The sequence below is a fragment of the Sapajus apella genome, unplaced genomic scaffold (genome assembly GCF_009761245.1).
Source record: "Sapajus apella isolate SASKATOON/1434 unplaced genomic scaffold, GSC_monkey_1.0 scaffold49, whole genome shotgun sequence".
Lineage (NCBI taxonomy): Eukaryota > Metazoa > Chordata > Mammalia > Primates > Cebidae > Sapajus > Sapajus apella.
Genome location: NW_022436989.1, coordinates 6636355 through 6663013, shown reverse-complemented (window position 1 = coordinate 6663013; position 26659 = coordinate 6636355). Strand labels below are relative to the sequence as shown.

At 39.8% G+C, this 26659-nt stretch overlaps 1 protein-coding gene and 1 long non-coding RNA gene across 4 annotated transcripts in view; one reads left to right on the top strand and one right to left on the bottom strand.

Annotated features, from left to right (window-relative positions):
- The window catches only part of LOC116526001, a 33282-nt gene extending 8203 nt beyond the window's left edge, over nucleotides 1-25079 (bottom strand). Inside the window, exon 1 of the long non-coding RNA XR_004257913.1 lies at nucleotides 24753-25079. This is a non-coding gene — a long non-coding RNA (uncharacterized LOC116526001). The remainder of the gene's footprint in view (nucleotides 1-24752) is intronic.
- The window catches only part of WDR64 (WD repeat domain 64), a 160511-nt gene that overhangs the window by 57249 nt on the left and 76603 nt on the right, over nucleotides 1-26659 (top strand). For all 3 annotated transcript variants that reach the window (XM_032242228.1, XM_032242230.1, XM_032242229.1), the window contains exons 9-10: nucleotides 6500-6579; nucleotides 19036-19175. In XM_032242228.1, the coding sequence (XP_032098119.1) occupies nucleotides 6500-6579; nucleotides 19036-19175 (220 nt within the window). The remainder of the gene's footprint in view (nucleotides 1-6499; nucleotides 6580-19035; nucleotides 19176-26659) is intronic.

Below are 26659 nucleotides of genomic sequence, written 5' to 3'. Positions count from 1 at the left end.
ATTCAAAGAACCATGGGATATTAGTCCATTTTCACACTGCTATAAAGGTACTATCTGAGACTGAGTAATTTGTAAAGGAAAGAGGTCTGGCTGGGTGTGGTGGCTCACACCTGTAATCCCAGCACTTAGGGATGCTGAGGAGAGTAGATCACAAGGTCAGGAGTTCGACACCAGCCTGACCTACATGGTGAAAGCCCATCTCTACTAAAAATACAAAAATTAACTGGGCATGGTATCAGGCACCTGTAATCCCAGCTACTCAGGAGGCTGAGGCAGGAGAATCACTTGAACCCAGGAGGCGGAGATTGCAGTAAGCCGAGATTGCACCACTGCACTCCAGCCTGGGCAACAGAGAGAGACTCCGTTTCAAAAAAAAAAAAAAAGGGATTTAATTGACTCACAGTTCCATGTGGCTGAGGAGGCTTCAGGAAACTTACAATCATGGGGGAAGGCAAAGGAGAAGCAAGGACCTGCACATGATGGCAGAGATAAGTGAGCAAAAGAATGACTTGCCAAACACTTAAAATATCATCAGATCTCATGAGAACTCACAAGAACAGCATGGGGGAAGCTACCTCGGTGATCCAATCACCTCCCACTAGGCTCCTTCCTCAACACCTGGGAGTTACAATTTGAGATGAGATTTGGGTGGGGACACAAACTCTAACCATATCACATAGTATCTACATTTTATTTTGTTATGAATGAACATCACAGGCCAACATTGTACATGAAACTGTGAGTCTGGTGCCTCTCTGCTATGGGTGGTGTTTGCAGATGCGGCTCACTAAGGTTCCCTGGCCAAGAGGACAGTCTCCCTCCTTCCCAATCCCACCCTGCCACCCTGAGAAGGAAGTATAGTGTGAAGGACCTGGGCTCAAGTCCAGAAACCAAGCTGATATCTCAATGCACCGGAAGGTATATGAGAAAACATTCTTCGCTCTTAAAGTGCTATCGAAATGCTAGTTAACATTATCATAATAGATTTGTCACAAAATGTTTGATTTTTTTATGTGCACTTGTTAGAATAAGATACTTCTAGTAACAGAATGAAAAAGCAGTCTTTTAAAGAATATGCAGCTGCATATGAATATGAAATACTGGAAAGCAGGCCATCTTTCATTTTCTAAATTGACATCAATTATGTGAGGCTTTCTACTTGAAAGCAATTTTATTTAAAGGCACAGTTCACTCATTTGTAATTCATTTAATTATGTGGGCTCCTATGATTATTTTTTGTAGGAAAATAGAGTAATTATATCTAAAGGGCAAATATCCTTAAAAAACTGAAATTTTTAAAATGGGAAGTATGAACACAGTTTCACATGCTGAAAAATGTAAGTAAAAAGGTTGCTAGACCTTTTTAAGTGTTCATAATCAGTTAATAGGGTATTAAATAGCTCTTTTTCTGCTGTCTTACAATTTCAGCTAATGCCATTCTAAAGAGAGGTATAGTAGACCATCCTCAAGAATTACTGGAGAGGATCATAGTAGACCCATGACCTCTACACCATCATCCATTACCAGCAAATATGAATATGATGCAACTAGCAGTTCTAAAATAATTGAAAAGAGGGATTAAGGTACATAGTTGTGGGCCAATGGGTGAAGGCACGGGCATTTTGTCTGCCTTCCCCAAAACGGGAGTGGAGGTTGGGGCAAGAGCTTCTGCTGCCCCAAAGCAAGTGATGGTAGGTGCAGGAAGACCTGCTCCAGAAGATCCTAAAATCGGTAATGCATCTGGTTCCCAAGCGGCTAGTCGCTAAGGCTCAGAACCAACAGGTCACCTTGGGCAGTCTTGACATGCGACATGTGTGTGCCATGACCACCACTTGCTTCCTCATGGAGAATTTCTTTATTAATTTTTTTCTTTTTAGAGACAAGGTCTTACTGTTATCCAGCCATGTGGATTGGAGGACAGGGGCATGATTATAGCTCATTTCACCTTCAGATTCCTGGGATCAAGCAATCCTCCTGCCTCAACCTCCTGAGTGGCTAGGGATATAGATGTGTGCCAACATGCCTGCCTAACTTTTATTGATTTTGGTAAAGATGGGGTCTTGTTATGTTGCCCAGACTGGTCTCAGATTCCTGGCTTCAAATGATTCTCCCACCTTGGCTTCCCTAAGTGCTGGGGTTACAGGTGTAAGCCACCATGCCCGGGCCTCATGGAGAATTCTGAAGGCCTCAGGCTGGGCCACATTTCCTGGCCCTGGGCATTTTTGCCTTTATAGGTCCCTCCCACCATAATACTATCAATCTTACACGTTATTTTTCATATACTCTTTTTTTTTTTTTTTTGAGGCAGTCTTGCTCTGTCACCAGGCGCCAGGCTGGAGTGCAGTGGCGTGATCTCGGCTCACTGCAACCTCTGCCTCCTGGGTTCAAGCAATTCTCTGGCCTCAGCCTCCCAAGTAGCTGGGACTACAGGTGCGCGCCACCACACCCAGCTAATTTTTGTATTTTTAGTAGAGACAGGGTTTCACCATGTTGGCCAGGATGGTCTTGATCTCTTGACCTCGTGATCCGCCTGCCTCGGCCTCCCAAAGTGCTGGGATTACAGGCGTGAGCCACTACTCCCCACCTCATATACACTTATGTCTTCAACATTTTTCTTCTGTCTGAGGAAAAATTTAGTATGTTTTCATGGGCCCTACGAATTCTAATTTTGGGATGTGAAAACTAAAATGTCCTATCACCCTAAGCTTTTATTTTTTCCTTCTGATTTTAAGTGCAATTAGAATATTTCTGCTGGCCCCTAAAAGTACTTAGGGCTCCAGACCTTGTGCCTACTGTGCCTAAGGAGCAAGCCGACCCTGGCTGGAGGAACGGTAACAGTGTGGCAAGGCTGCATTCACACTGACACTGTCCAGCACAGTGTGAACTCCCCGTGGGCCATGGAAAGTGGCTTTGCTGGAGCCATCCTAATGGGACTTGGCCCAAGATCGAGGTGACATAATAAGACAAGGATAGAGGAAAATAATGCCATTTCTGGTTTGTGCTACATCCAGTTCAGTTCACTCAGTCAACCAGCTATGGTGACAGAGCGTGTGACTGTCAAACCTGTACATGAGTCATCAGCTAGAACCTAGCTACTTCTCATCTGGGACATTTAAGCATTTTCAAAATTCTAAATACTGACTTCTGATTTATATTACTAAATTGAGACTTCTTTTTATGAACTTTGCATTTGATAGAAAGATTACTACTTATAGACTTAAATTAGTTCAAAAAAAGGTTTAAATAATTTTAGAAATATTCTTTCACCTAGAGATAATACTCTCTGTTCCTCCACTTAGTAAAGCTTTCTACCTGGCAATGAATTTGGTTATTTTGCATTATTTTTTATTAAAATTTTAAAAATCAATTTGTTTTCTGCTGATTATTCTCACCCATTGAGACATTTTAAGAAATCTTATTCAAATTATTGATTTTTAAATTGTAGTGTGTATTTCAAAAAATATGATCGTTGTTCCTGCAAACTGATAGCCTGTTAGCTAAATGCAGGTACAAGATGTGTTTGGGGGATCCCTTATTTCTTTGATCTTTGCTTGTTGTGGTGAACCTGCCTTTCCTGTTGTTGCACGTTGGCTGGCTCTGGGCCTGGGGTCCCCCTTTTCACGGGGCATGCACTCTCAGTTCACCACAGCCCCTCTTCTCCCTATGGTGTCTTACTCATCCCCTTCTCCCAGCTAGTTTACCTGCCCGGCTGGTAAACTAGCCTTTGAGTTTGTGACCCTCCACTGGATGAACACTCTCACCTCTGCTCTTGTAGTTCACTGATGTATCTATCCACTAGGGCAGTGTTGGGCGTACAGCTGGCACTCATAAATGTTGTTGACTCACTGACTGAGGACCCGCTGAGTAAGCCCTAAAAACTCCATTTGTTTCATAGGCCTTGCTGCCTGGCGCAACTTTCCTTACCTCGAGTATTTCCCTTTTGGAGTACACTTAGAGTCAACTGTCCTCTCTCTTTAACTCCTTCATAAGCCCATTGATATTCTTTGATTATGAGAAATTATTTTTTTAGCAATCTTAGACACAGCAGAACTTTTCAACCATATTACAAGCCTAAGCCTTTGCAATATAAAATTTTATAGCCAGCAACCTTCAAAGAATCCACAAATCAAGACCTCTCTGCACCCACCAGCCTGTTCTGATTTTGCTTCTTCCTCCATATCTAGGTGCATTGCTGCTCAAAAAGTATAATGAATTACAACAGTCGTTATTCATGTACCTCTACCCCAATCAGGGACCGCTGTGATTGGCTGTGCAGGCTGTGCCCTCCATAGCTCTGGGATGCCATCCACAAAGGGTGTGCAGTTGCCCTGCTTGACCCTACCCCAGCTGCACTATAGGGGAAGGATAAAATCTAAGATTTAAGAATGGAAGAAGCTATTTAGGTCATAGTCAATCCTTGATTTCATAAGTGGGCACACTGTAGCTAAGCAAGATGAAGTGACTTTTCTAAAGTCATATATTTAGCAACAGAACACAGCCAGAATCTAGGTCTTCTGACCTCATGTCCACGGTGCATTCTTTTTTTTTTTTTTTTTTTTTTTTTTTTTTGAGACGGTGTTTCACTCATGTTACCCAGGCTGGAGTGCAATGGCGCGATCTCGGCTCACCGCAACCTCCGCCTCCTGGGTTCAGGCAATTCTCCTGCCTCAGCCTCCTGAGTAGCTGGGATTACAGGCACGCGCCACCATGCCCAGCTAATTTTTTGTATTTTTAGTAGAGACGGGGTTTCACCATGTTGACCAGGATGGTCTCGATCTCTTGACCTCGTGATCCACCCGCCTCGGCCTCCCAAAGTGCTGGGATTACAGGCTTGAGCCACCGCGCCCGGCCACGGTGCATTCTAAGTCGACTTCACCAGTCAGCCCTGTCCTGCTCCACCCACTTTATGGCAGGGCCCTATAAAGTCTGCCCATCCCACCTCTTCCTTTTACTGGAGCTCCCATAAAAAGAACCAAAGAGTGCTTGTTCTTTCTTGAAACTGTATCAGGAGCCAGCCCATGTCCTGTGAGGTCTGCAAAGCAGGGAGAATATACTCCAGGGGCTATGCAAGATGATCCATTAGAATGGGGGTAGAAAACTCTAGAGGTTTTCTTTCTTTAAATTTTTATCTCATTATTTGATTGTTGTTTGTTTTTGTTTATATAATTTTAATTCAGTAATATATATACATAATTTACAAATAAATGTCAGTGGTGTGCATGAAAAACAATTTTAAGAATTTTTTATTTTTTGAGACAGAGTCCCCTAGGCTGGAGTGCAGTGGTACGATCTCAGCTCACTGCAACCTCTCCCTCAAGGGTTCAGTGTCTCCTGTCTCAGCCTTCCGAGTAGCTGGGATTACAGGCGTGTGCCACCATGACTGGCTAATTTTTGTATTTTTAGTAGAGATGGAGTTTTACCATGTTGGCTAGGCTGGTCTCGAATTCCTGACCTCACATGATCCGCCCGCTTTGGCCTCCTAAAGTGCTGGGATTACAGGGATAAGCCACTGTGCCCAGCCTTTAAGAAAAATTTTAGTAGACATTTATGACTCCTAAATCTGACCACTGAAGAGTCAGATTTATCAAGTTAGGGCTGAGGTCCGTGATTTTTTTTTTTGGTAGAGATGGGGTTTCTTCATTTTACCCAGTCTGGTCTGGAATTCCTGGGCTCAAGCAATCCTCCTGCCTCAGCCTCCCAAAGTGTTTGAATGACAGGCGTGAGCCACTGTACCCAGCCTAGAAATTTCTTTTTTAATATCCAAAGTGATCCTGATGCACAACCAGATTTTGGAACCACTACACTAAGGTCTTGAGCATTCTGACCTAAGTAAACTTAAGATGTTGATAAAGTTGCATATACAGGTTTAAGGATAACTATTTACTTTAGGCTTGAGGAAGAATAAAGTAACTTAATTGGAAAGGCTACATATGGCCCATGGTATAAATGCCTGAACTTCGGAGTTGGATCTTTCATTTATGATGCTCAAAGTTAGTTGAGCAAACTCTTTTTTTCACATTGTTTTCTCGCATTAAACTAATAAGGTATGTTTCAGCTAAATCATAAATCCGCATCCTCCTAAAGTTTGCAATTCAGACTTTACTTCCGTGCTGTCTCACTGATGTTGTGACCGTGCCCTGAGCACTCTACAGGCTTTCATTTAATTTGCATCCATTTCTTTCATATTGAGAAATATGAAAGTTCAATACTTGGGCAGTCATGGCAAGAATTCATTCTTGCCTGAGGTCTAGGGTGATAATTGCAATGCAAGATACTTCTGGTTATTGCCCCTTAGGTTCAATATCTCAAAGACGATCCCAAAATATAAGTAGATTCTTACCGTTAATGAGGACTTAATCATTACTTATAATATTGTCTGTGGGCAAATGGATTTACAACCAACTTAGAAATGAGCCTATTAAACATAATCTATTTATATGTCAGAATTAACTTGATGAAGAAAAATATACACATTTTACATCTAATTTGTGTTTTCCAGGCCTGTCAGAGAGTTTTCCATGCCAAGAGGAGCAAACACTTTTTGTTATTGTGTTAAAGCAAATGTGATTGTCACTGGAGGTAAGAGGACAGTTCACATTACATGGAGATTTTCTACTTTGCCAACAGTGTTCTCTTTGCTTTTTGGTGCTGGGGGAAAAAATCAGGGAATTTACAAATTTGCATAAAGCCAAATCTGTCTGCTTTTTTCTTTCTGGCTTCTGGATTTGGTGACATACTTAGAAAAGCTTTCTTCAGCTTAAGAATGTGTGAGACAAATTTTCCTGTATTTTACTAGAATTTCTTCTTATTATTTTGTTTTATATTTTACCTTCAGAGCTTTAATCCATCTAGAGCTTATTTTTATGTGTGAGAGCGTGAGTTCCTGGGCTTCCCAGGAGACCTGGAGCCCCTGAAGCAGAATGGCACTTAAGTGTGTGTGTGTCTTTTTCTGGAGAAAATGTTCAAAATTTTATCAAATCCTCACGAGGAGATCCTGACCAAAAAGGTCAAGAGCCAGTAGTTTAGAATTAACAGACAAGAAAGGCAAGAAGAGAATCTTGACGAATACCAACATTTAATAATTGCTATGCAAGATATTTCTGGTTATTAGGCTGAGGCGGACGGATTGAGACCATCCAGGCTGGGATGGTGAAACCCCGTCTCTACTAAAAATACCAAAAAAAAATAGCTGGGTGTGGTGGTATGCGCCTGCAACCCCAGGTAATTGGGATGCTGAGGCAGGAGAATTGCTTAAACCTAGGTGGCAGAGATTGCAGTGAGCCAAGATCGTGCCACTGCAGTCCAGCCTGGCTACAGAGCGAGACTCCATCTCAAACAAACAAACAAACAAACAAAAAGAAAGAAAGAAAGAAAAAAGGTTATCTGCTAAGAGGAAGGAAAAAGATGACACAGTAAGTTTCTGGGTGAAGGCAGAGGAATGAAATGATCTTTGAGACTCAGACTCCTTATTTCTAATGCGGAGGTTTTAATATAGTATGACGGTTTTGAGGCTGGGCCCTAGATTAGACTGTGTGGGCACAACTCCTGGCCCTCTCACTTGTGAGCTGTTTGGTGAGCAGGCTGTTTATTTCTTTAAGCTTCAATCTCATCTGTATCTGAGATGATAATGGTACCTACCCATAAGGTTATTAGAATAATTAAACTGAGTGGGCTCCATCATTTACGCCTGTAATCTCAGCACTTTGGGAGGCCGAGGAGGGAGGATTGCTTGAGTCTAGGAGTTCAAGACCAGCCTAGGCAACATGACAAGACTGCTAGTCCCAGCTACTTGAGAGGCTGAGGCAGAGGATCACTTGAGCCCAGGAGGCTGAGGCTGCAGTGAGCCATGTTTGTGCTACTACACCCCAGCCTAGGCAACAGCAAGAGCCTGTCTTAAAAAACAACAACAGAACTAAACTAGTTCAAAATACTCAATACGAGTTTGTTATTAATAATGTGAACAATAAGAAAATAATACCTGGCCAGGCATGGTGGCTCACACCATTAATCCCAGCACTTTGGAGGCTGAGGCAGGAGGATCGCTTGAGCCCAGGAGCTCAAGACTAGCCTGGGTAATACAGTGAGACCTTGTCTCTACAAAACAATTTAAAAATTGGCTGAGCATATGGTGTGCACCTGTATCCCCAGCTACTAGGGAGGCTGAGGTATGAGGATCACTTGAACCCAGGATGTTGAGGCTTCAGTGAGCTGTGACTGTGCCACTGTGCTCTATCCTGGGTGACAGAGTAAGACCCTGTCTCAAAAAGAAAGAACAAAAGAAGGAAAGGAAAGGGGAGGGGAGGGGAGGAGAGGAGTGGGGAGGGTGGGGAAGGGAGAGGAAACACCTACTTTATAGGGTGGTGCTTAAGCTTAATTGAGACAATTTATGCTTGGTGCATAATAGATTCTCAATAAATATTAATCCCCTCTCTGTTTATACACATTGGCAAAATCACTTTGGCAAATGTGGAGTTTTTGTTGGAATAAAATGAAATCTGCGATTCCACTTAGGAGACTGTTAGAGAAGACATGAGTGAGATGGAGAGGGTCTGAATTACTGTAGGTGCTATTATTAAAAAAAAGAAAGACTCGATCTCAAAGACATGGGAAATTAATTATTCATAAGACTTGGAGATGGAATCCTTTTGGGGATTAGTAAGAAAAATCAACCTGCTCCACGTTTGTAAGGTGGGAGGAATGAAAGAGTAGCGATTGTGTTGATAGTTACACGGAAATTAGGAAGAGGGTGCTTACCGGGGGATGGAGAACAAAGGAAAGCTCCACTGTGAACTTAAATGTCCAGTGCTGACTAGACATCCAGGAGAAGATTCCTTTTGGTGACAGGAAAAGACCTGGTTGGAGATGAACGATGTCCGGGCTCCCTGGGCCACCTGAATCGGGGAGAAGATGAGCTCCCAGAGGTTCCTCAAGAAGGCCGGGTGGCCTTACAAGAGACAGGAGGCGTGTAGACTTGCAAGACTTAAATGAGCAAAACAAAAACACAAACAGACGTGGAGGAAGTGGCCTATATTGAAAACCCAAACTTTAAAAAGGGAAGAAACAATATTTTTTAAAAGAAGAAACCTCTGTCGTTCCCCAAAAAACCAATAAATACATCATTGGCAAAAGAGTTTACAGCAAAAATATCTATTAAAGGAGCCATGATGTTTAATGAGTAAGTGCTATTGGCTCTGTCTATGGTCAGATTTCTTCAAATTTCTCATTCTCAAACATACACAGCAGGAGGTTCGGTTTCCCATGTAAAGCGTCCTGCCTCATTCCTGAAGCGCCGATATTGCTAAATATAAAGACAGCCGAGCTCCTATTTCATGGCTGGGGAATCTCCCCTAAGGGCATAAAGTTAATTTTTTTTTCAAGTACACTGTGCATTCAAAATTTATATTTAAATCTATGCTCAGCTTTGGGCCTTCTATCACACTTAACCTGAAATTAGCTTATGATTCCAACAGTATTACAAAAATCATATAGTAGTCTATTGTCAAGCACAACAAATCAAAACAATGCACCAGAAGTTAGAAGAGCTGGGTTTAACCATCTTCTGGCCAATAACCAACTGTGTGATTTTTCAGCAATCACTGCATCACTCACTCGGTTGTGCTCATTTTCCTTAACTGGTAAAAATGAGGAAGTGAGACTAAATACATTTCAAGATCCCTCTGAGCCTAAAATACTGTGATTCTATTTTTTGAAGAACTGCCTGTTCACAGGGAGATAAACTAAAAATGTTCTTTGGAAAATTTGGAACCCAGTTTGCCAATTAGATGCTACTCAATATATAATTACAGCTTTGTGCACTCAGAAAAACCAAAGCGTTAATTGTCCACAAACCTCTAAAACTCAACTGAGGACACCAAGAAAAGAAAGGAAGGCATATGGATAAGAAGTCTGTAAAGAAGTGCGTGGGAGTCGTGGCTTGGGGAGGGAGCAAGTTTCCTGATACCTGGTAGTGATGATTCTAAGAAAAACAGGAATCCAAGTCTCTAACCACACTAATTACAGTTATTATTTAAAGAGCTCCATACTGAGGTCTGGAACACGTTAAGAAACAAACGCTAGAATCAGAGAAAAGTGGGATACTTTCAGAAAAAGAAGTGGGTTACTTATATCCCAATTGCTTTATCGCCATTGTCCCTTCCTGAGTTGATGACTATCTCGGCTTATTACTTTCCAATGGAAATGGGCACATTTTTTGGTCTGGACTACCCATCAGAAGGAGGATGCAGAAGATGAGTGGAGGAGCGTCCCGTGGTGTGAGAGACAGAGGAGCAAACACGTTGGAGAATCAAACTACAGTGAATGCTCCTCTCCCCATTGCATTTCTTAGTTAGGCAAAAATATTAGCCCTACTTCTCCTTCAGTGCAAACCCTGCACATGAAACCCTTTGAAAAAGCGGTACTTAAATACAGGGCAAGTGTGAAATTTGATTCCAGAATCCGATTTTCACATTATGCTGTCACATTAATCTTAACCAACTCCTCTGAACAGCCCTTTGTCCTCATACACAAAAGTATACAAAACGTTAACAATTGACCAGTTTTCGTAGGCTTTGTAAATTTTAGTATTTTAATCATTTCTGGGGGTAGAAAAGGTGTTTGGTAAAGTTTTAGGATTTAAACCACGTCAGTGTTTTTGGATGAAGTCATCTGACTCTCATTAATCTCGGTGTTCATTATAAGACCCTCATCTACATCTTTGAAAACTTACTAATTATGGGTTTTCCAGCTCTCTCACAGAGGGAAGAAAACACTTAGCAGTATTACTGACAAGCAACTAATACTTTTCATCATGCATAATTTATTGAATTGTCACAGTTATGGAGCCTCTATTAGTAGGAAATGCAAATTCCCTGTAACTGAAAACGCATTTTTCTCAGGAGAATACTCTTGTTGATTAGTGACTCAGCCAAGCACATTGCTAAATGTACGGTATGTTCCCACTGGCGACTCAAAATATACAGTGAAAGCAGCTTTTCTAGGCATAGTTGAATATGTTAAATGTGCGGGGACATTTGATGAGCTTGAAAAAAAGCAGAAGCTTTTGCAAGAAAAAAAAAAAAAGTCAAACCAGGACAGAGTGCTTACCAAGAAAACCTACAAATTTCAAGCATCATTTTGGTGACCATCAAGAATATTTTTGCTGAATAGTGTTTGCAGCTAGGCTTTTTAGGAATTAAGTTCCCAGTATGGAAGGTTCAGAGTAGAAACACAATTATCTCCCAAAAAAGATATCTTGGGGGCTCTGCATGCATTTTTTTCCCATATTTTATTCAACAAATATTTTTTGCACAGTTGCTGTAGATTAGGCTATTAATCTATAAAGGTCACGTTGTGTTCCTAATCTGTAAACATTTGAAGTCTAATGGTACAAATAAGACAAGCTGATAAATAACTACAAAGTATAGCATGAATCAACATATGATGGTGATGGTGGTAATAATACAGATGAAATAACATAGGCATTGAGAGCTTAGCATCATGTCCCTTTCTACCTCCACAAAGTCACCACCTATGATTCCATTCCTATCAACAAAAGTAAGCAGAGCTGGAGGACATCTGGGTGCAGGCAATAGGAAACCTCCAGAAGATTGGGCTTTCTTCACAACGCATAGTGGACAAAGTCCTTAGTTTAAGAGGCCTAGACCTTTCTCACGTGGTAGTTCTCTACTGCATTCTCCTTCGTGTGATATACAAGTTACAGATTTTCTTCTGGGGATAGCCTATAGCCTGGGCTCATCATCCGGGAATGATAATGCCCATACGAGGGGATGCCCCACCAACATGATGTAAGATCGCCTGTGAGTGCAAGGCTTAGGTTCTGAACATGTCTGAATAATGTGGTACATCTTGGCCATTGCTGATGAAAAGCAAAGACAGGCAAGATACTGCATTATTGGAATTATTCAGCTTGAATCATGTAACTAAATACCTGGCAAGTTTCTCATTATCTGTAAAAATTCTAGATTGCCCTCTGCTTTCACTGTAGTGATCTCTCCCTCCAGAGCACATCATCATGAAATGCTAGAGCTGGAAGAAGCCTTGAAGATTATAATTTTACATGAGGAAATTGAGGCCCTAGACAAGTCGCACAGCTAGTTAGCTGGCAGAGCTGAGACTGAGTCAGTTCTCTTTGCACCTCACTCATCCCTGTGTTCTTCCTGGAGCACAGAAATCTGGTTTAGTAGAGGCTGTCTCTCTCCTGCTTTTCTCTGTGAACCGAGCCTGCTCATCTCATCAAGAGTGATGCATCTAGATGAAGTGACTCACCAACTGAGAGAAGAGTTTGCTCAAGGAAAGAAAATCCTCTTTGATATATGACTTCATCTAATTTCTGTCTTCACACACACACAAAAGAAAGAAAAAATAGCAACAAAGAAACAGGGAGTTAACTCTTTATGAACCATAATATTTATAGTATAAAGTTCTATCTTTAGTTTTGACATCCTCTTTACAAATATTTGTTTTCCCTCTATATCTCCTTGCCTTATTGCTACTACTAGATTGTAAACTCTCAAGAGCAGGGATCATACTTCATATATCTGTATAGCAGTTCTTCTCCCCTAAACATAATCAAAATACATCCTAAATGGTAGAGGAACTTGGAATAATAGTAATATTAATTGTTACTTTATGGTCCAGAAACTGTTAAGTTACACAGGTACAATTCCATTCAATCTTCACAGTAAAACTATGATGTGAGTTCCATTTATCCCCCATTTCATAGATGAGAAAACTCAGATGCAGAGGTGAGCAACTTATTTAAAGTAATAAAGCTAGTTAACTGCTAGAGCCAGATTTCAAATCAAATCTGACTCACTCAAAATATGCATCCTTAACCACCTTATGAGTGACTCTACAAGCCAACTCATTTACTTAGCAAACATGTGTTAAGTACTGACTACCTGCCAAACCCTGCTGTGGATGAGAACTACTAGGCTTACCAGATAATGGGTAAACAGTTAGACAAACAGACAATTATCATTGAATACAATTAGTGCTATAAAAGAGAGCAAAAGAAAACACAGTAAAAACACAGAAGAAGGAGTCTGAACTCCATCTAGGGCAGAGGAAAGTGATTAGGGAAGGCACTGGAGAGAGTAATGACCAAACTAAGTCTAAAAGGGTGTAAACTTTGGTCTTCTGAAAAAGACTTTGGGTAGGGACAATGTCTAGAGTTTCTTTGTATCCTTTACTTCTCGCAAAATACTAAGGGCACAAAGGTAATCAGAAGAGAAGGGGGAACACAGGTTTTAAAAAACACCAAGTGCAGAGTTAATTTCTCGAGAGGTTTTCTTTCTTGTTAATAAGGGTAGCATGAAAGTTTTAAATTTAAGAAAATATTCCACTTACTCATCAACCACAATCCCCAAAATACCTTGATGTTTTAGTCAGCTTGAGCTGCCTTAACAAAATACCATAAACAGAAAGGTTTAAACAACAGAAATTTACTTTCTTTCATTTCTGGAGGCTAGATGGCCAGGATCAAGGTGCCAGCATTGTCAGTTTCTGGTGAGGGCCCTCTTCCTGGCTTGTAGACACCTGCCTTCTCTCCGTGTACTCAAACAGCAGGGAGAGAGAGGGGAAAGAGGGTGAGGTGGGGCAGCAGGATCTGGCATCTCTTCTAATAAGGACACGAATCCCATCATGAGGACCCACCTTCCTAACCTCAGCGGAACTTAATTATCTCCCAAAGGCCCCCCATTTCCAAACACCATTGTGTTGAGGGCTAGGGCTTCAGTATATAAATTTGGGAGGGAGTGAATTCAGTCTCTTGCAATTCTTAAGAAATGGAAACCAAGAATCAGCTATGCAATTAGATTTTTTTCAGCTTGCCTGTAATAACACTCCAAGAAGTGAGAGCCTCTGAAGTGAACAAATGACCTTCCAAAAAAATCAGATGAACATTCAACGAAGAGCCTTTTTTTCTTTTGAATACATGTTTTTCCCCTCTTTTAGCTCTTGATAGTTAAACTTCCGAGCTGTGATTCATCATTCCAGCAATGAAGTTATTGACGTGGTTCAGTAAATATCTTTTGAATTCTTACTACAGGTTATATGTGACAGTAAACAAGAACAAGTTCTGTCCTCAAGGCACCTGGAGTCTAACAGTGGTCCAAACAAATAAAATTATTATAGATGATGGGGATGAAGGAGGCACCTACATAGGGCACTCAGGTTTGAAGAATACAAAAGTATTCTGGGATATTATTGGAGGAAAAGCTATGCTAAGACTTGATGGATGGATTGAGATACTCAAAGGAGATAAAAAAGGTAGAGAAAATACTATGCTTTTTCATAAAGCCCAATAAAATAATCATAGAATTATGGAAGCATTTATCAAATTTGTCTGGTTTATAAATATCCAACTAACAAGTCACCTCATTATCCCTCCATACCTGACTGGCTCTTTCAGTGTGCATAATCTACCAAAATAAAAATTCAATCTACATCAGCAAATACATTCTAATGGGTGGCCCAATATGTACCACCAGATTAACTAGAATGACTTTTTGGGGTTTTAAAAGTTTATTTTCTTTTTCTTCAAATTTCCTTTAACTTCTACGGTATGTGTGAGGATGTGTTACATAGGTTAACATGTGCCGTGGTGGTTTCCTGCACAGATCAACCTAACACTTGGATGTTAAGTCCAGCATCTATTACCTGTTCTTCCTGATCCTCTCCCTCTCCCTAACCATCCACAGGCCCCAGTGTGTGTTGTTCCCTACCACATGTCCATGTGTTCTCAAGGTTCAGCTCCCACTTAGAAGTGAGAACATGCAGTGTTTGATTTTCTGTTCCTGTGTTAGTTTGCTGAGGATAACAGCTTCCAGCTCCATCCATGTCCTTGCAAAGGACATGATCTTGTTCCTTTTTATGGCTGCACAGTATTCCATGGTGTATATGTACCACATTTTCTTTATCCATCTATCATCAATGGGCATTTGGGTTGATTCCATGTCTTTGCTGTTGTGGATAGTGCTGTAATGAACATATACGTACATCTATTTTTATAATAGAATGATTTGTATTTCTTTGGGTATGTACCCAGTAATGGGATTGCTGGGTCAAATGATATTTCTGTCCCTAGATCTTTGAGGAATTGCCACGCTGTCTTCCACAGTGGTTAATTTACACTCCCACCAACAGTGTAAAAGCGTTTGTTTTTCACCACAACTTTACCAGCATCTGTTGTTTCTGGACTTTTTAATAATCACCATTCTGACTGGCATGAGATGGTATCTCATTGTGGTTTTGATTTGCATTTCTCTAATGACCAATGATGTTGCACTTTTTTTAAATATGTTTTTTGGCTGCATAAATGTCTTCTTTTGAGAAGTGTCTGTTCATGTCTTTACCCACTTTTTTTGTATATTTGGGGTTTTTGGCTGTTTTTTTTTTTTTTGAGATGGAGTTTTGCTCTTGTTGCATGATCTTGGCTGACTGCAATCTTTGCCTCCTGGGTTCAAGCGATTCTCCTGTTTCAGCCTCCCAAGTATCTGGTATCACAGGCATGCACCACCATGCCCAGCTAATTTTGTATTTTTTTTTTTTTTTTTGAGACGGAGTTTCACTCATGTTACCCAGGCTGGAGTGCAATGGAGCGATCTCGGCTCACCGTAACCTCCGCCCCCTGGGTTCAGGCAATTCTCCTGCCTCAGCCTCCTGAGTAGCTGGGATTACAGGCACGCGCCACCATGCCCAGCTAATGTTTTGTATTTTTAGTAGAGACGGGGTTTCACCATGTTGACCAGGATGGTCTCGATCTCTTGACCTCGTGATCCACCCGCCTCGGCCTCCCAAAGTGCTGGGATTACAGGCTTGAGCCACCGCGCCCGGCTGCTAATTTTGTATTTTTAGTAGAGACGAGGTTTCTCTGTGTTGGTCAGGTTGGTCTCAAACTCCCGACCTCAGGTGATCCGCCCACCTCGGCCTCCCAAAGTGCTGAGATTATAAGCATAAGCCACCGCATCCAGCCCTTTGCCCACTTTTTAAGGGGTAGTTTTTCTCTTGTAAATTTGTTTAAGTTCCTTATAGACTCTGGATATTAGATCTTTGTCAGATGGATAAATTGCAAAATTTTTCTCCCATTCTGTAGGTTGTCTGTTCACTCTGATGATAGTTTCTTTTGCTGTGCAGAAGCTCTTTAGTTTAATTAGATCCCATTTGTCAATTTTTGCTTTTATTGCTATTGCCTTTGGCATTTTCATCACGAAATCTTTGCTTGTGTCCTGTGTCCTGAATGGTATTGCCTAGATTTTCTTCTAGGGCTTTTATAGTTTTGCGGTTTACATTGAAGACTTTAATCCATCTTGAATTAATTTTTGTATAAGGTGTAAGGAAAGGGTCCAGTTTCAATTTTCTGCATGTGGCTAGCCAGTTCTCCCAGCACCATTTATTAAATAATCCTTTCCCCATTGCTTGTATTGGTCAGGTTTGTCGACAATCAGCTAGTTGTAGATGTGTGGTTTTATTTCTGAGATCTCTATTCTGTTCCATTGGTCTATGTGTCTGTTTTCATACCAGTACCATGCTCTTTGGGTTACTGGAGCCTTGTAGTATAGTTTGAAGTGGGGTAGCTTGACGCCATCAGCTTTGTTCTTTTTGCTTAGGATTGTCTTTGCTATTTGGGCTCTTTTTTGGTTCCACTTAAATTTTAAAATAGTTTCTTCTAATTCTGTGAAGAATGTAAAATGACTATTTTGAATTTTAGACTTTTATAAGTAAATTATGACTGTTAATAACAGGTTATATATAAATTATAACAGGTTATAATGCTTTTATACAACCTTTTTTTCTTTGGTAATATGTAGGTCTTTGGTAATATGTAAGGTCTTTGGTAATATGTAAGGTGCTTAGGAATGCATTGTTGTATTATAACTCAGTTCCATATTCCGAGGTGTACAAATCACATTCAAATAATTAAATTAAATCATTTGATTAAAATTATTTAATCTCTGGGAGTTAGTTTCTGTCTTTTGTGAGATAAGAAAATTGGATTATGCGACTTCTAGGATCCCAATTTGAAGTTATTTGCTGTTTTTATGACTCAGTTTCCAGGATGACATTTAAAGAGTTATTTGTGAATTAGAAAATTTAATATCTTAAAAAATATTCTGTATTTTGTAAACGATTACAGTTTTTATTCTTTTTGGAAACACAATTAGATTACAGCTAAGCATTTGTTCAAGTAATGCTGGCTGCTGTAATAAGATAACCCCCAAAATATGAATGGGTCAGACACAATGAAAATGTAAAGTTTAAAATCAGCTCTCAGAATTCACTTAGAACTCAGTAACCTGACCACACCTAACTGCAAAGGAGTCTGGAAATGTGTGCCCAGGAAGACAGGATGTGGGTTTGGTGAACAGGTAGCCAGTTTCTTCATAAAACTCTTTGTGTGTGTGTGTGTGTGTGTGTGTGTGTGTGTGTGTTCATGGTTCAATTTTTATTTTTAGTGCTATCAAAATTCCAATAGATCATGGCTAAAGGATATAGTCAAACAATTTACAGAAGAAGATACAATTAACAGATATATTTGGGAAAAAAATAACCAACGGCATTAACTATCATAAAATGTAATTAAAAATAAGGTATTGCTTTAGACCTATTAACATAGCAAACATTTTAGGTCATGACAATATTCATGTGCTGGCCAGAATTTAATGAAACTGACGGAATATATAATTGATGGCCTTGGGATTTGGTACAACCATTTTGGAAAGTAAGCTAGCAATGTGTTTAAAAGTGATAAAATGTTTATAGCCTTTAACATAGTGATATCACAAGTGGGACTTTATCCTCAGTAAATAATCCAAAAGGAAAAAAAGACCACAGAAGTACAATAACTATTCATTGCAGTATTGTTGAATAAGATTTTTAAAAAACTAGAATTAGTGGACGAATCAATAAACAAGAAGTTAAGAAATTGTGAAATAGGCCAGGTGCGATGGCTGGAGCCTGTAATCCTAGCACTTTGGGAGGTAAGGCTGGCGGATCACAAGGTCAGGTGATCAAGACCATCCTGTCTAACAAAGTGAAACCCTGTCTCTACTAAAAATACAAAAAATTAGCTAGGCATGGTGGCACAAGCCTGTAGTCCCAGCTACTGAAGAGGCTGGGGCAGGAGACTCACTTGAATTCAGGAGGTGGAGGTTGCAGTGAGCCTAGAGCACACTACTGCACTCCAGCCTGGCGATAGAGTGAGATTCCATCTCAAAAAAAAAAAAAAAGAAAGAAAGAAATTGTGAAATAGTAACTAAAAGAATAATTATGCAGGCATAAGCCCATGGTCTGAATATAGAAAAAGTAGTGGGTATAAACATGTATCCAGAAATATATGTAATTTATATTTTTTAAAAGTTAACAGTGATTTCCTACAGGGAGTTAAATTAGAGATTATGGAGGAAAAGACATTTTTAATAAAAATTATACCCTTCTATAAGGTTTAAATCTTTTACCATGAACCCATATGATTTTAATAATTAAAAAATCATATTTATTCTATGATAGTAACTACATTTAAATTATATATGCCTATGAATACTTGCTAGAAGGGAAGATGAAAAAATGACAACAGTTGATTTGTTATAATGGTGGAGATTAAGTGCAGTTTTCCTCTTTCCTTGCTTGCTTTTATTATTATAATGTTTGCATAATTTAAGAATGTGAAAACAAAAGAACAGCTGCCTTAAATATTTTGGGAAGTAAATAGAGTATAAATAATGCATTAATGCATGACAGTATAGGAAAGGATTGAATCAAGAAAAGAACTCATAAAATATTTATGAGAATTCACATTTGTATATGTAAATACAGTCTTTACAAAACAGCCTTGACAAGAAGCAACAGATCCAAACCAAGGCCAGCCCCTTAGCACATCAATCACAGAATTCATCCTGCCAGAAACAGACTGTGATTTGCTGTTAGAAGAAAGATAAGGGTATGATACATTGAGAGATACATTTGAAGCTTTGACCACCTGAGAAAACAAAGAATCTTTCCTGTCCTCCTTTCCAGGTGATGATAAAGTCATCCGGTTGTGGCACCCCAATATCAGCACCAAGCCAGTGGGGAAGCTCGTGGGACACATGTTTAGTATCACTGAGATCGTAACCAATGAGAAAGATCAACATGTCGTCAGCCTTTCCTCTGCAAAGGTAACAAAAAGAAAATAACAAAACAAAGCTAATTTTTCCTTAAAATTATCTGTTGGAAGGCATAGGGAATATACAATTTTTGACTGAAATAGATGATAGTCACTGAATCACTGAGAAAAATATTGTCAGTATGGGAAAGGATTGATAGACCAGTGTTCTCTGTTTCTATTGACTATACATAAGAAAGAACATGTTTAAAAATAAGTGCACAAATAAAACAATATTGAAAAGATAGCAAATATTTTCCCTAAAAGTAAAACACAAGCAGCCTTTCAATAGATAGGAACATCAGAAAAAAATGAGGATTTCTGTTATTGGTGCTGTTACCAAACAGTGTTTGAAACGTTCTAACCAATGTAATGAAACAAAAAAAAAGAGTTAAAACTATTAAACATTAGGAGACTGAATTATATTTGCAAATAATGTGATTGTCTGCTTGAAAAAAATCAATAAAATCAACTTTCAGTGTAGGAATAGATAAATTCAATAAAGTGGCTAATTGCAATAGCAACTTAAAAATAAAATTAAAAAATAAATTTCTAAAAAATAAAAATAATAAATTTCTATATAAGAACAATAACTAGTAAGAAAAAAAGTCAAAGAGATAGCATTCACAAGAGTAAAAAATATGAAATACCTAGGAATAAACTTGTTAAGCAATATTCACTACGAACATTAAGGTAACTATGAAGTTTTACTGAGGTACTTTTGTTTCACGAATAAAGGGACATACTATGTTCCTACATGGAAATATTGTACTGTAAAAGATAGTCTCCATCAGATAAACCGATTTATTTATTGCCAGTCAGAATTATTTAAGTATGAGCTTGCCAAGTTTAAAGTTAATGTAAAAATACAGGCATATAGGAATGTCCTAGAAACTTTGGGAGATATAATTGTGAGATGGCACTTTCCTTGTCCAATATTAGAGCATATCATAAAGCCAAAATAAATAAAACAGAGCAGCAGTCAATGCAGAAAGAATCACATCTATGAAGCAAAGAGGAAAATGCAGGAATTAGTTCATGTGTATGTGGGCATTTTGTATAGGGCAGAAGTAACATTTCAAATATGTAAGCAAAGGATGGTTTGTTCAATACGTGTTGGGAAAACTGATCAGCCATAAAGAAAGAAAGATGTAATCAGATCATCATTTGGTAATATACACCACAATACATTACATATGAATTCGAGATTTTAATTTTAAAATACAAAACCATAGAAATTCTACATTTCCAGAAGAAAATATAGGTGAATAGTCTTACAACTTTAGGGTAATTCCTAAGCATAGCACCTATGGCTAAAGGGAAAATAAATATGACTACATAAACATTCAAACTTTCTGTAAATTATAATAGCTATCATTTGTCAAGTGCTTAAGTGCCAGGTGCTGTGCCAAGTATTTGACATAGGCAACTCATTGATGTTAACAACAACCCAATAAAGTAATTATCCCCATTTTATGGACATAAAGGAAAATGAAATCCCAGTCACTTACACAAGGTCACAGAGCTATCTAATGCTGAAGTGTGGTCAATCCCATATTTGCCTCTTCCTCAGCCTGCCTCCCTATGCTCATAAACAAAGCAGACAGTGGAGCAGGGGGGCAAAAATACAATTTAAAAAATCAAGAAATTGCAATAATATCCTTGAACAAATATCAAAAATATTTAGCAAATCAGTAGCGGAAAGAAAGAGGAGCGAAGGGCAAAGGTTTAAGAACACAGACAGGTTTACGTACTGCTGGGTGGAAATGAAAATGACAAAAACTTCCTGAGCATTTATTCTAATAAAATAACCAGAGGAGTACACGGAGATCTGTATAAAAGGATGCTCATTGCACCATTGCTTATATTGATTTCAGAAGGAAAAAAGGACATAAAGAAAATAGGGAAGAAGCAAGAAATACAGAAAGAAAATGAAAGAGGGAAGGGAAAGAAAAAAACTCGGACACTGTCCCTCTTTGCCCCACGTACCCCACCCTCACGCCTCCCTCTCCACATACACCCTCTACCCGACACAAAACCCTTCAATGGAAGGAATCGGGACCTCCAAGGCCCAGTCATTCTCTCCATGCTCACGGAACTGTGTGAATCTCCCTGGACCCCCGTGCTTGCCATGTGCAACCACAAGGGAAAGAGTCTAAGGATCTTCGAGCGGTTCCTCCCAAGCTAGAGAGGAAAATGTACCCTGCTCCTGACCCCTCCAGCTCATAGCTGAGGACATGACCTCACCTGCAGGCCTCCCCAGCAGGCCAGCAGCCCTCACCTGCCAATATGGCAGCCACAAATTCTTAAAATAAGGCTAGTCCGAATTGAGGTCTGCTGTGAGTGTAAAATACACAAGACTCCAAAGATTCGGTATCTGCTCCCCTGCAAAAAAAAAACTCAATTTTTTGAGACAGGATCTTGCTCTGTCACCCAGGCTGCAGTACAGTGGCGTGGTGTGGTGGGGTGTACTGCAGCCTCAGGCTCTCTGCTGCCTTGACCTACCTGGCTCCAGGGATCCTCCCACCTCAGCCTCCCCAGTAGCTGGGTCTACAGGCAGAGGCCACCATACCAAGCATTTTTTTTTTTTTTTTGTAGAGAAGATGGGGGTCTCTCTATGTTGCTAATTTTTAAATTTTTGATAGAGATGGGGTCTTGCTATGTTGCCTGAACTCCTAGGCTCAAGTGATCTTCCTGCCTCAAAATGTTGGTATAGGCCTGAGCCATGGCACTGGGTCAATTGCTTTTATATTGATTATATATTGAAGTGATAATAATTTGGCTATATAGGGTTAAATAAAATACATTGACAAAATTGTTTTTTAAAAAAAGAGTAAGGGGCTGCACGTAATGGTCAGCTTGTAATCCTAGCACTTTAGGAGGTCAAGGCGGGAGGATTACTTGAGCCCAGGAGTTTGAGACCAGCCTGGGAAACATAGTGTAACACCATCTTTAAAAGAAAAAAAAGATTATGATAATGGCTGCATAACTATTTAAATTGACTAAAACGCACAGAAACTTACACTAAAAATGGGTGAGTTTTAAGGTAAATATTGCAGTTGAAAAAGAGTGATAGGGTGATGTACCCATAAAGTAAAATTCAAGAGAAAAGAAATAGTTTGATTCAGTAAATTATGTCATATCCTTCTGTCACATAGACATTCAACATTATGTAAATGAATAGTGATATGAAAATATCTAAATAATATGATATATAAAATAAAATAATATGTAAGTAATCAATTTTAAAACATACATTTGTCTATCATATATTAATGGAGATGATTAACAGCAAGATGTTTTAGTGAGGCTGACAAGATTGTGGACAGACGTGGATGGATTTTTTTCTTTTGTTTTCTCTTTTCATTTTTTTTGATAGTAAATGTACATTTTCCTTTGTAGTAAGGAAACTTTTTTTTAAGCAGTACTAGAAAGACAGTAAAGGTTTTGAGACACTAAATCTAAAAACATGTTATGATTGAGACCTGGAGTCTCCTACAGATAATTTAAAGAAAAATAAGACATCTTTCTAGCAAAAGTTGAAATTGAAATACCCTAGCTTGGCTCTGGTGAATACATTTTAAACAATCCTGCCAACTCCATTTTACCCCCTCTGAGCTATGTAGGGCATTCTGCGCCCTGACCCTGAATTGATATAAAAATGTTGACCACGCTTTGTTCTGGGCCGAGAGAGTTGAGTCCTAGCTGACTCTCGGACGCTGGCGTTAGAATGGGCTCTCAGCAAACTCAGAGCGGGCGGTTCTGTTTAAAACTTGCTCGGATATAACAAAATCACTCATGCTCAGAGATGAAGAGAAAGAAGAGATAACCTTTTGTATTTCTTTTAAATGTCATGGGTGTATTAAGATGAGACGCATTCATGCGTCTCAATAGCTGCACTTGGGAAAATTACTTAATATCTTTCCACTTGGTTTCTTCATCTGTAAATGTAGGAATGTTTAGCCCAGAGGGCCACTATAAAGATGAAAGATGGTCATTCATTTAGTTATTTTGCAAATATTTATTTATTTCTTGTGTGTTAAATACTGTTCTGAGTTCTTTTTGTTTTTGAGTTGGAGTCTTGCTCTGCCGTCAGGCCGGAGTGCAGTGGCATGATCTCGGCTCACTACAATCTCCGCTTCCCGGGTTCAAGTGATTCTCTTGCCTCAGTCTCCCAAATAGCTGGGACTACAGGTGTGCACCACCACACCTGGCTAATTTTTGTATTTTTAGTAGAGACGGGGTTTCATCATGTTGGCCAGGATGGTCTTGCTCTGTTAACCTCGTGATCTGTCCACCTTGGCCTCCCAAAGTGCGGGATTTTACAGGCGTGAGCCACCAAGCCCAGCCCTGAGTTCCTAAGGACAAAATGTTGAACAAGGAGGACCAGGGCCGCTTACTGAGGAAGTTGACATGCTAGAGGAAGAGAGAGACAAACAAGTGAAGTATCAAATACACAAGGAAACAGTGTGATAAGTATGGTAAGAAAGAGAAAACATGTGGCTGGGTACAATGGTTCGTGCCTGTAATCACAGCACTTTGGGAGGCTGAGACAGGAGGATTTCTTGAAGCCAGGAGTTCAAAAACAGCCTAAGCAAAATAGCAAGAATCTATCTCTACCAAAGAAGCAGAAGAAGCAGAAGCAGAAGCAGCAGAAGAAGGAGAGGAAGGAGGAGGAGGGGAAGGGGAAGAGGAAGAGGAAGGGGAAGAACAAGAGGAAGAAGGAGAAGGAGAAGAAAAAGAGGAGGAGGAGAAGAAGAAGGGGAAGAGGAGAAATAGAAAACAGTGGTTCAGTGTGATTGAATCACCTCTGAGGAGGTGACATAAAAGCCAAAGCTTGAATGACCAGGGGAACCAGCCCCATGAAGATCTAGGAAAAGGAAAAGGGCACTTTAGGCAGAAAGAAGAGCAAACCAGGCTGTAGCTCACACCTGTAATCCCAGCACTTTGAGAGGCCAGGTGGGTGGATTATTTGAGGTTAGAAGTTCGAGACCAGCCTGGCCAACATGGTGAAACCTGGTCTCTACTAAAAATATAAAAATTAGCCAGGCCTGGTGGTGCGTACCTGTAATCCCAGCTACTCAGGAGGCTGAGGCATGAGAATTGCTTGAACCTGGGAGGCAGAGGTTGCAGTAAGCTGAGATCATGACACTGCACGCCTGGGCAACAGAGTGAGACTCAGTCTCAAAAAGAAAAAAAAAAAGAAAAGAAAAGGAAACTAGGCACATACATGTTTTTGTTTTTTTCTTATTGAAGCTATATTACTATTTACAGAAAAGAGAACAGACAACATCCCTTCAAACTACTTCGTATAAATGAGTGTTCATCACAATAAGCAGAAAGCACATAAATCACCATGCATACAGTGTGCCAACTGCACGCCTTTTCCTAAGCTCTTCAAATAGCAAGATTTTCATGCGTTTTCTAATTTTGCAGTCCTTCCACCAGGATATTATTTTCTTCCCCAACTGCTAAAATTGTATGTCCAGTCATAGAGCCCAAGTATTGAACAGATATGCTACATCTATTGTACCTGAAGAAGAATTGACAAATGTTGAAAAATGCAGAGACAAATACCATCTTCACTTACTTTCATTTCATCAGCAAAACCAACAGGAGCAATGGTTGGGAACCTTCTCAAGCATAGCTCTGTTGACCGAAAGGCTGATTCTCTCTTTTTTTTTTTTCTGTGAAGAAGAGAAATTTACATACTTTAATGATTTTTTAACAGATTACAAATGAACATAAAACTTGCTATTTTTCATAAATTTTCACTTTGGAAGTGGTATGTAGAAACCTGAGAAAAGGCAGCTTGACTAGATTGTGGGTGTGCATATCTTCAAAGGCAGTTCTTTATCTTAAAAAAAAAAATTCTGCCTACCTAAAACTGAATTTATTTTCTACGTCAAGTCTTCTCTTCCTTCTTTCTGATTTTTCTCTGTTAATGGTATCATTTGTTTCCCAGTGAGCCATGATCCAACTTCAAAGTCGCCTTTGATCCTTCTGTCTCGGTAAGCCTTACCGCTAGTCAGTTCTAAGTCTCTGAAAAGTCTCTTCCCTAAATTACCTCATTCCTCTTCCCAGAGTCATGGCCTTAGTTCAGACCCACCCACCAAGGGGCTCCCAGTTGCAGGTGGCCCATTAGGAAGCACCCGTAGTCCTATCTTCAGTCTCTTCGCTGCCCAAGCCATCCAGATATTGTGCTGCCATGTTGATTCTCCTCTAACCCATTTATAAACTTGTCATTGCCTTCTCACATAGATTCAAAGGCCCCTCATAAATTACAAATAAAGTTCAAATTCTTTTTTTCTTATTCTTAAGGCTCTCTAGGGTCTGGAACCAGAATACCTTTTCAGCTTTTTTGCCTTCAGAAATTCCAAGCCTTGCCAAATCCTTCTCCAAAGGCTTTCTGCATCCCTGTCTTTGAAACAATTCTCCTCCCATTTCCAGCCATCCTGTCTATCCTTTAAGTGAAACATCATGCCATGCATAAAGCCTTCACTAAGACAAAAATGTAGTTTTTTTTTTCCTTCTGGTGAGAAATGTGTAAATTTGAAATAAACCTGGAGATAGAAAAATTAACCCTTTAAACTATTACTTTTAAGTTTTAAAAATTTGAAATCTTTCCTTGCTTTCAAATCTTTCCTTGTCTCTTGTGCTTTCTGTTTGTATGGGATTATTGTAAATGAGGTAAATTCAAAGATTTGTTTTTCTTGTTTTTTGGATAACTGGAAATATCCATGATTGAGAGTCTGGTTTCACTGCCTTCAGTATTTTACCCTCTTGTGTCTTCATTCTGCTCTTGAGACATTCCCTTTTGAGTCAACTGTCTGCAACATTCTTTCCATTTTTTTTTTTCAAATGGAGCCTCGTTCTGTCACCCAGGCTGGAGTGCAGTAGAGCGATCTCGGCTCACTGCAACCTCCGCCTCCTAGGTTCAAGCGATTCTCCTGCCTCTGCCTCCCAAGTAGGATTACAGATGCGGGCCACCATGCTAGGCTAATTTTTGTATTTTTAGTAGAGACAGAGTTTCACCATATTGGTCAGGCTGGTCTCGAACTCCTGACCTCATGATCTTCCCACCTCAGCCTCCCAAAGTGCTGGGATTACAAGCGTGAGCCACCGCACCCGGCCTTGCAACGTTCTTAAGAGTAAGATTTTTTTGTTTCAAAATTTCCTGAGTGACTGTAGGAAAAATTTGGGAGGAAGACATAGTATGTATTAGGAAACTTATGTGAGTGGCCAACAGGGAAGAAAAACTAAAAACTAAGAAAAAGGAGTGAGGGCACATGCTTTGGAATTCAGTTCTCAACTTGTAATACTTTCTGCTTATGTGCAGGACTTGCTTTTTCTTTAGTTCGTCACCCAGGACAGCTCCTTGACAACCTTCAAAGGAAGACCTTGTGGATGTTTCTGAGTCAAGGGAGAAACACACCTCAAAGAGCAGGAAGCAGTCCCTACATGAGGCTTCCTTTTGAGCGTGGCTATCACACTTAC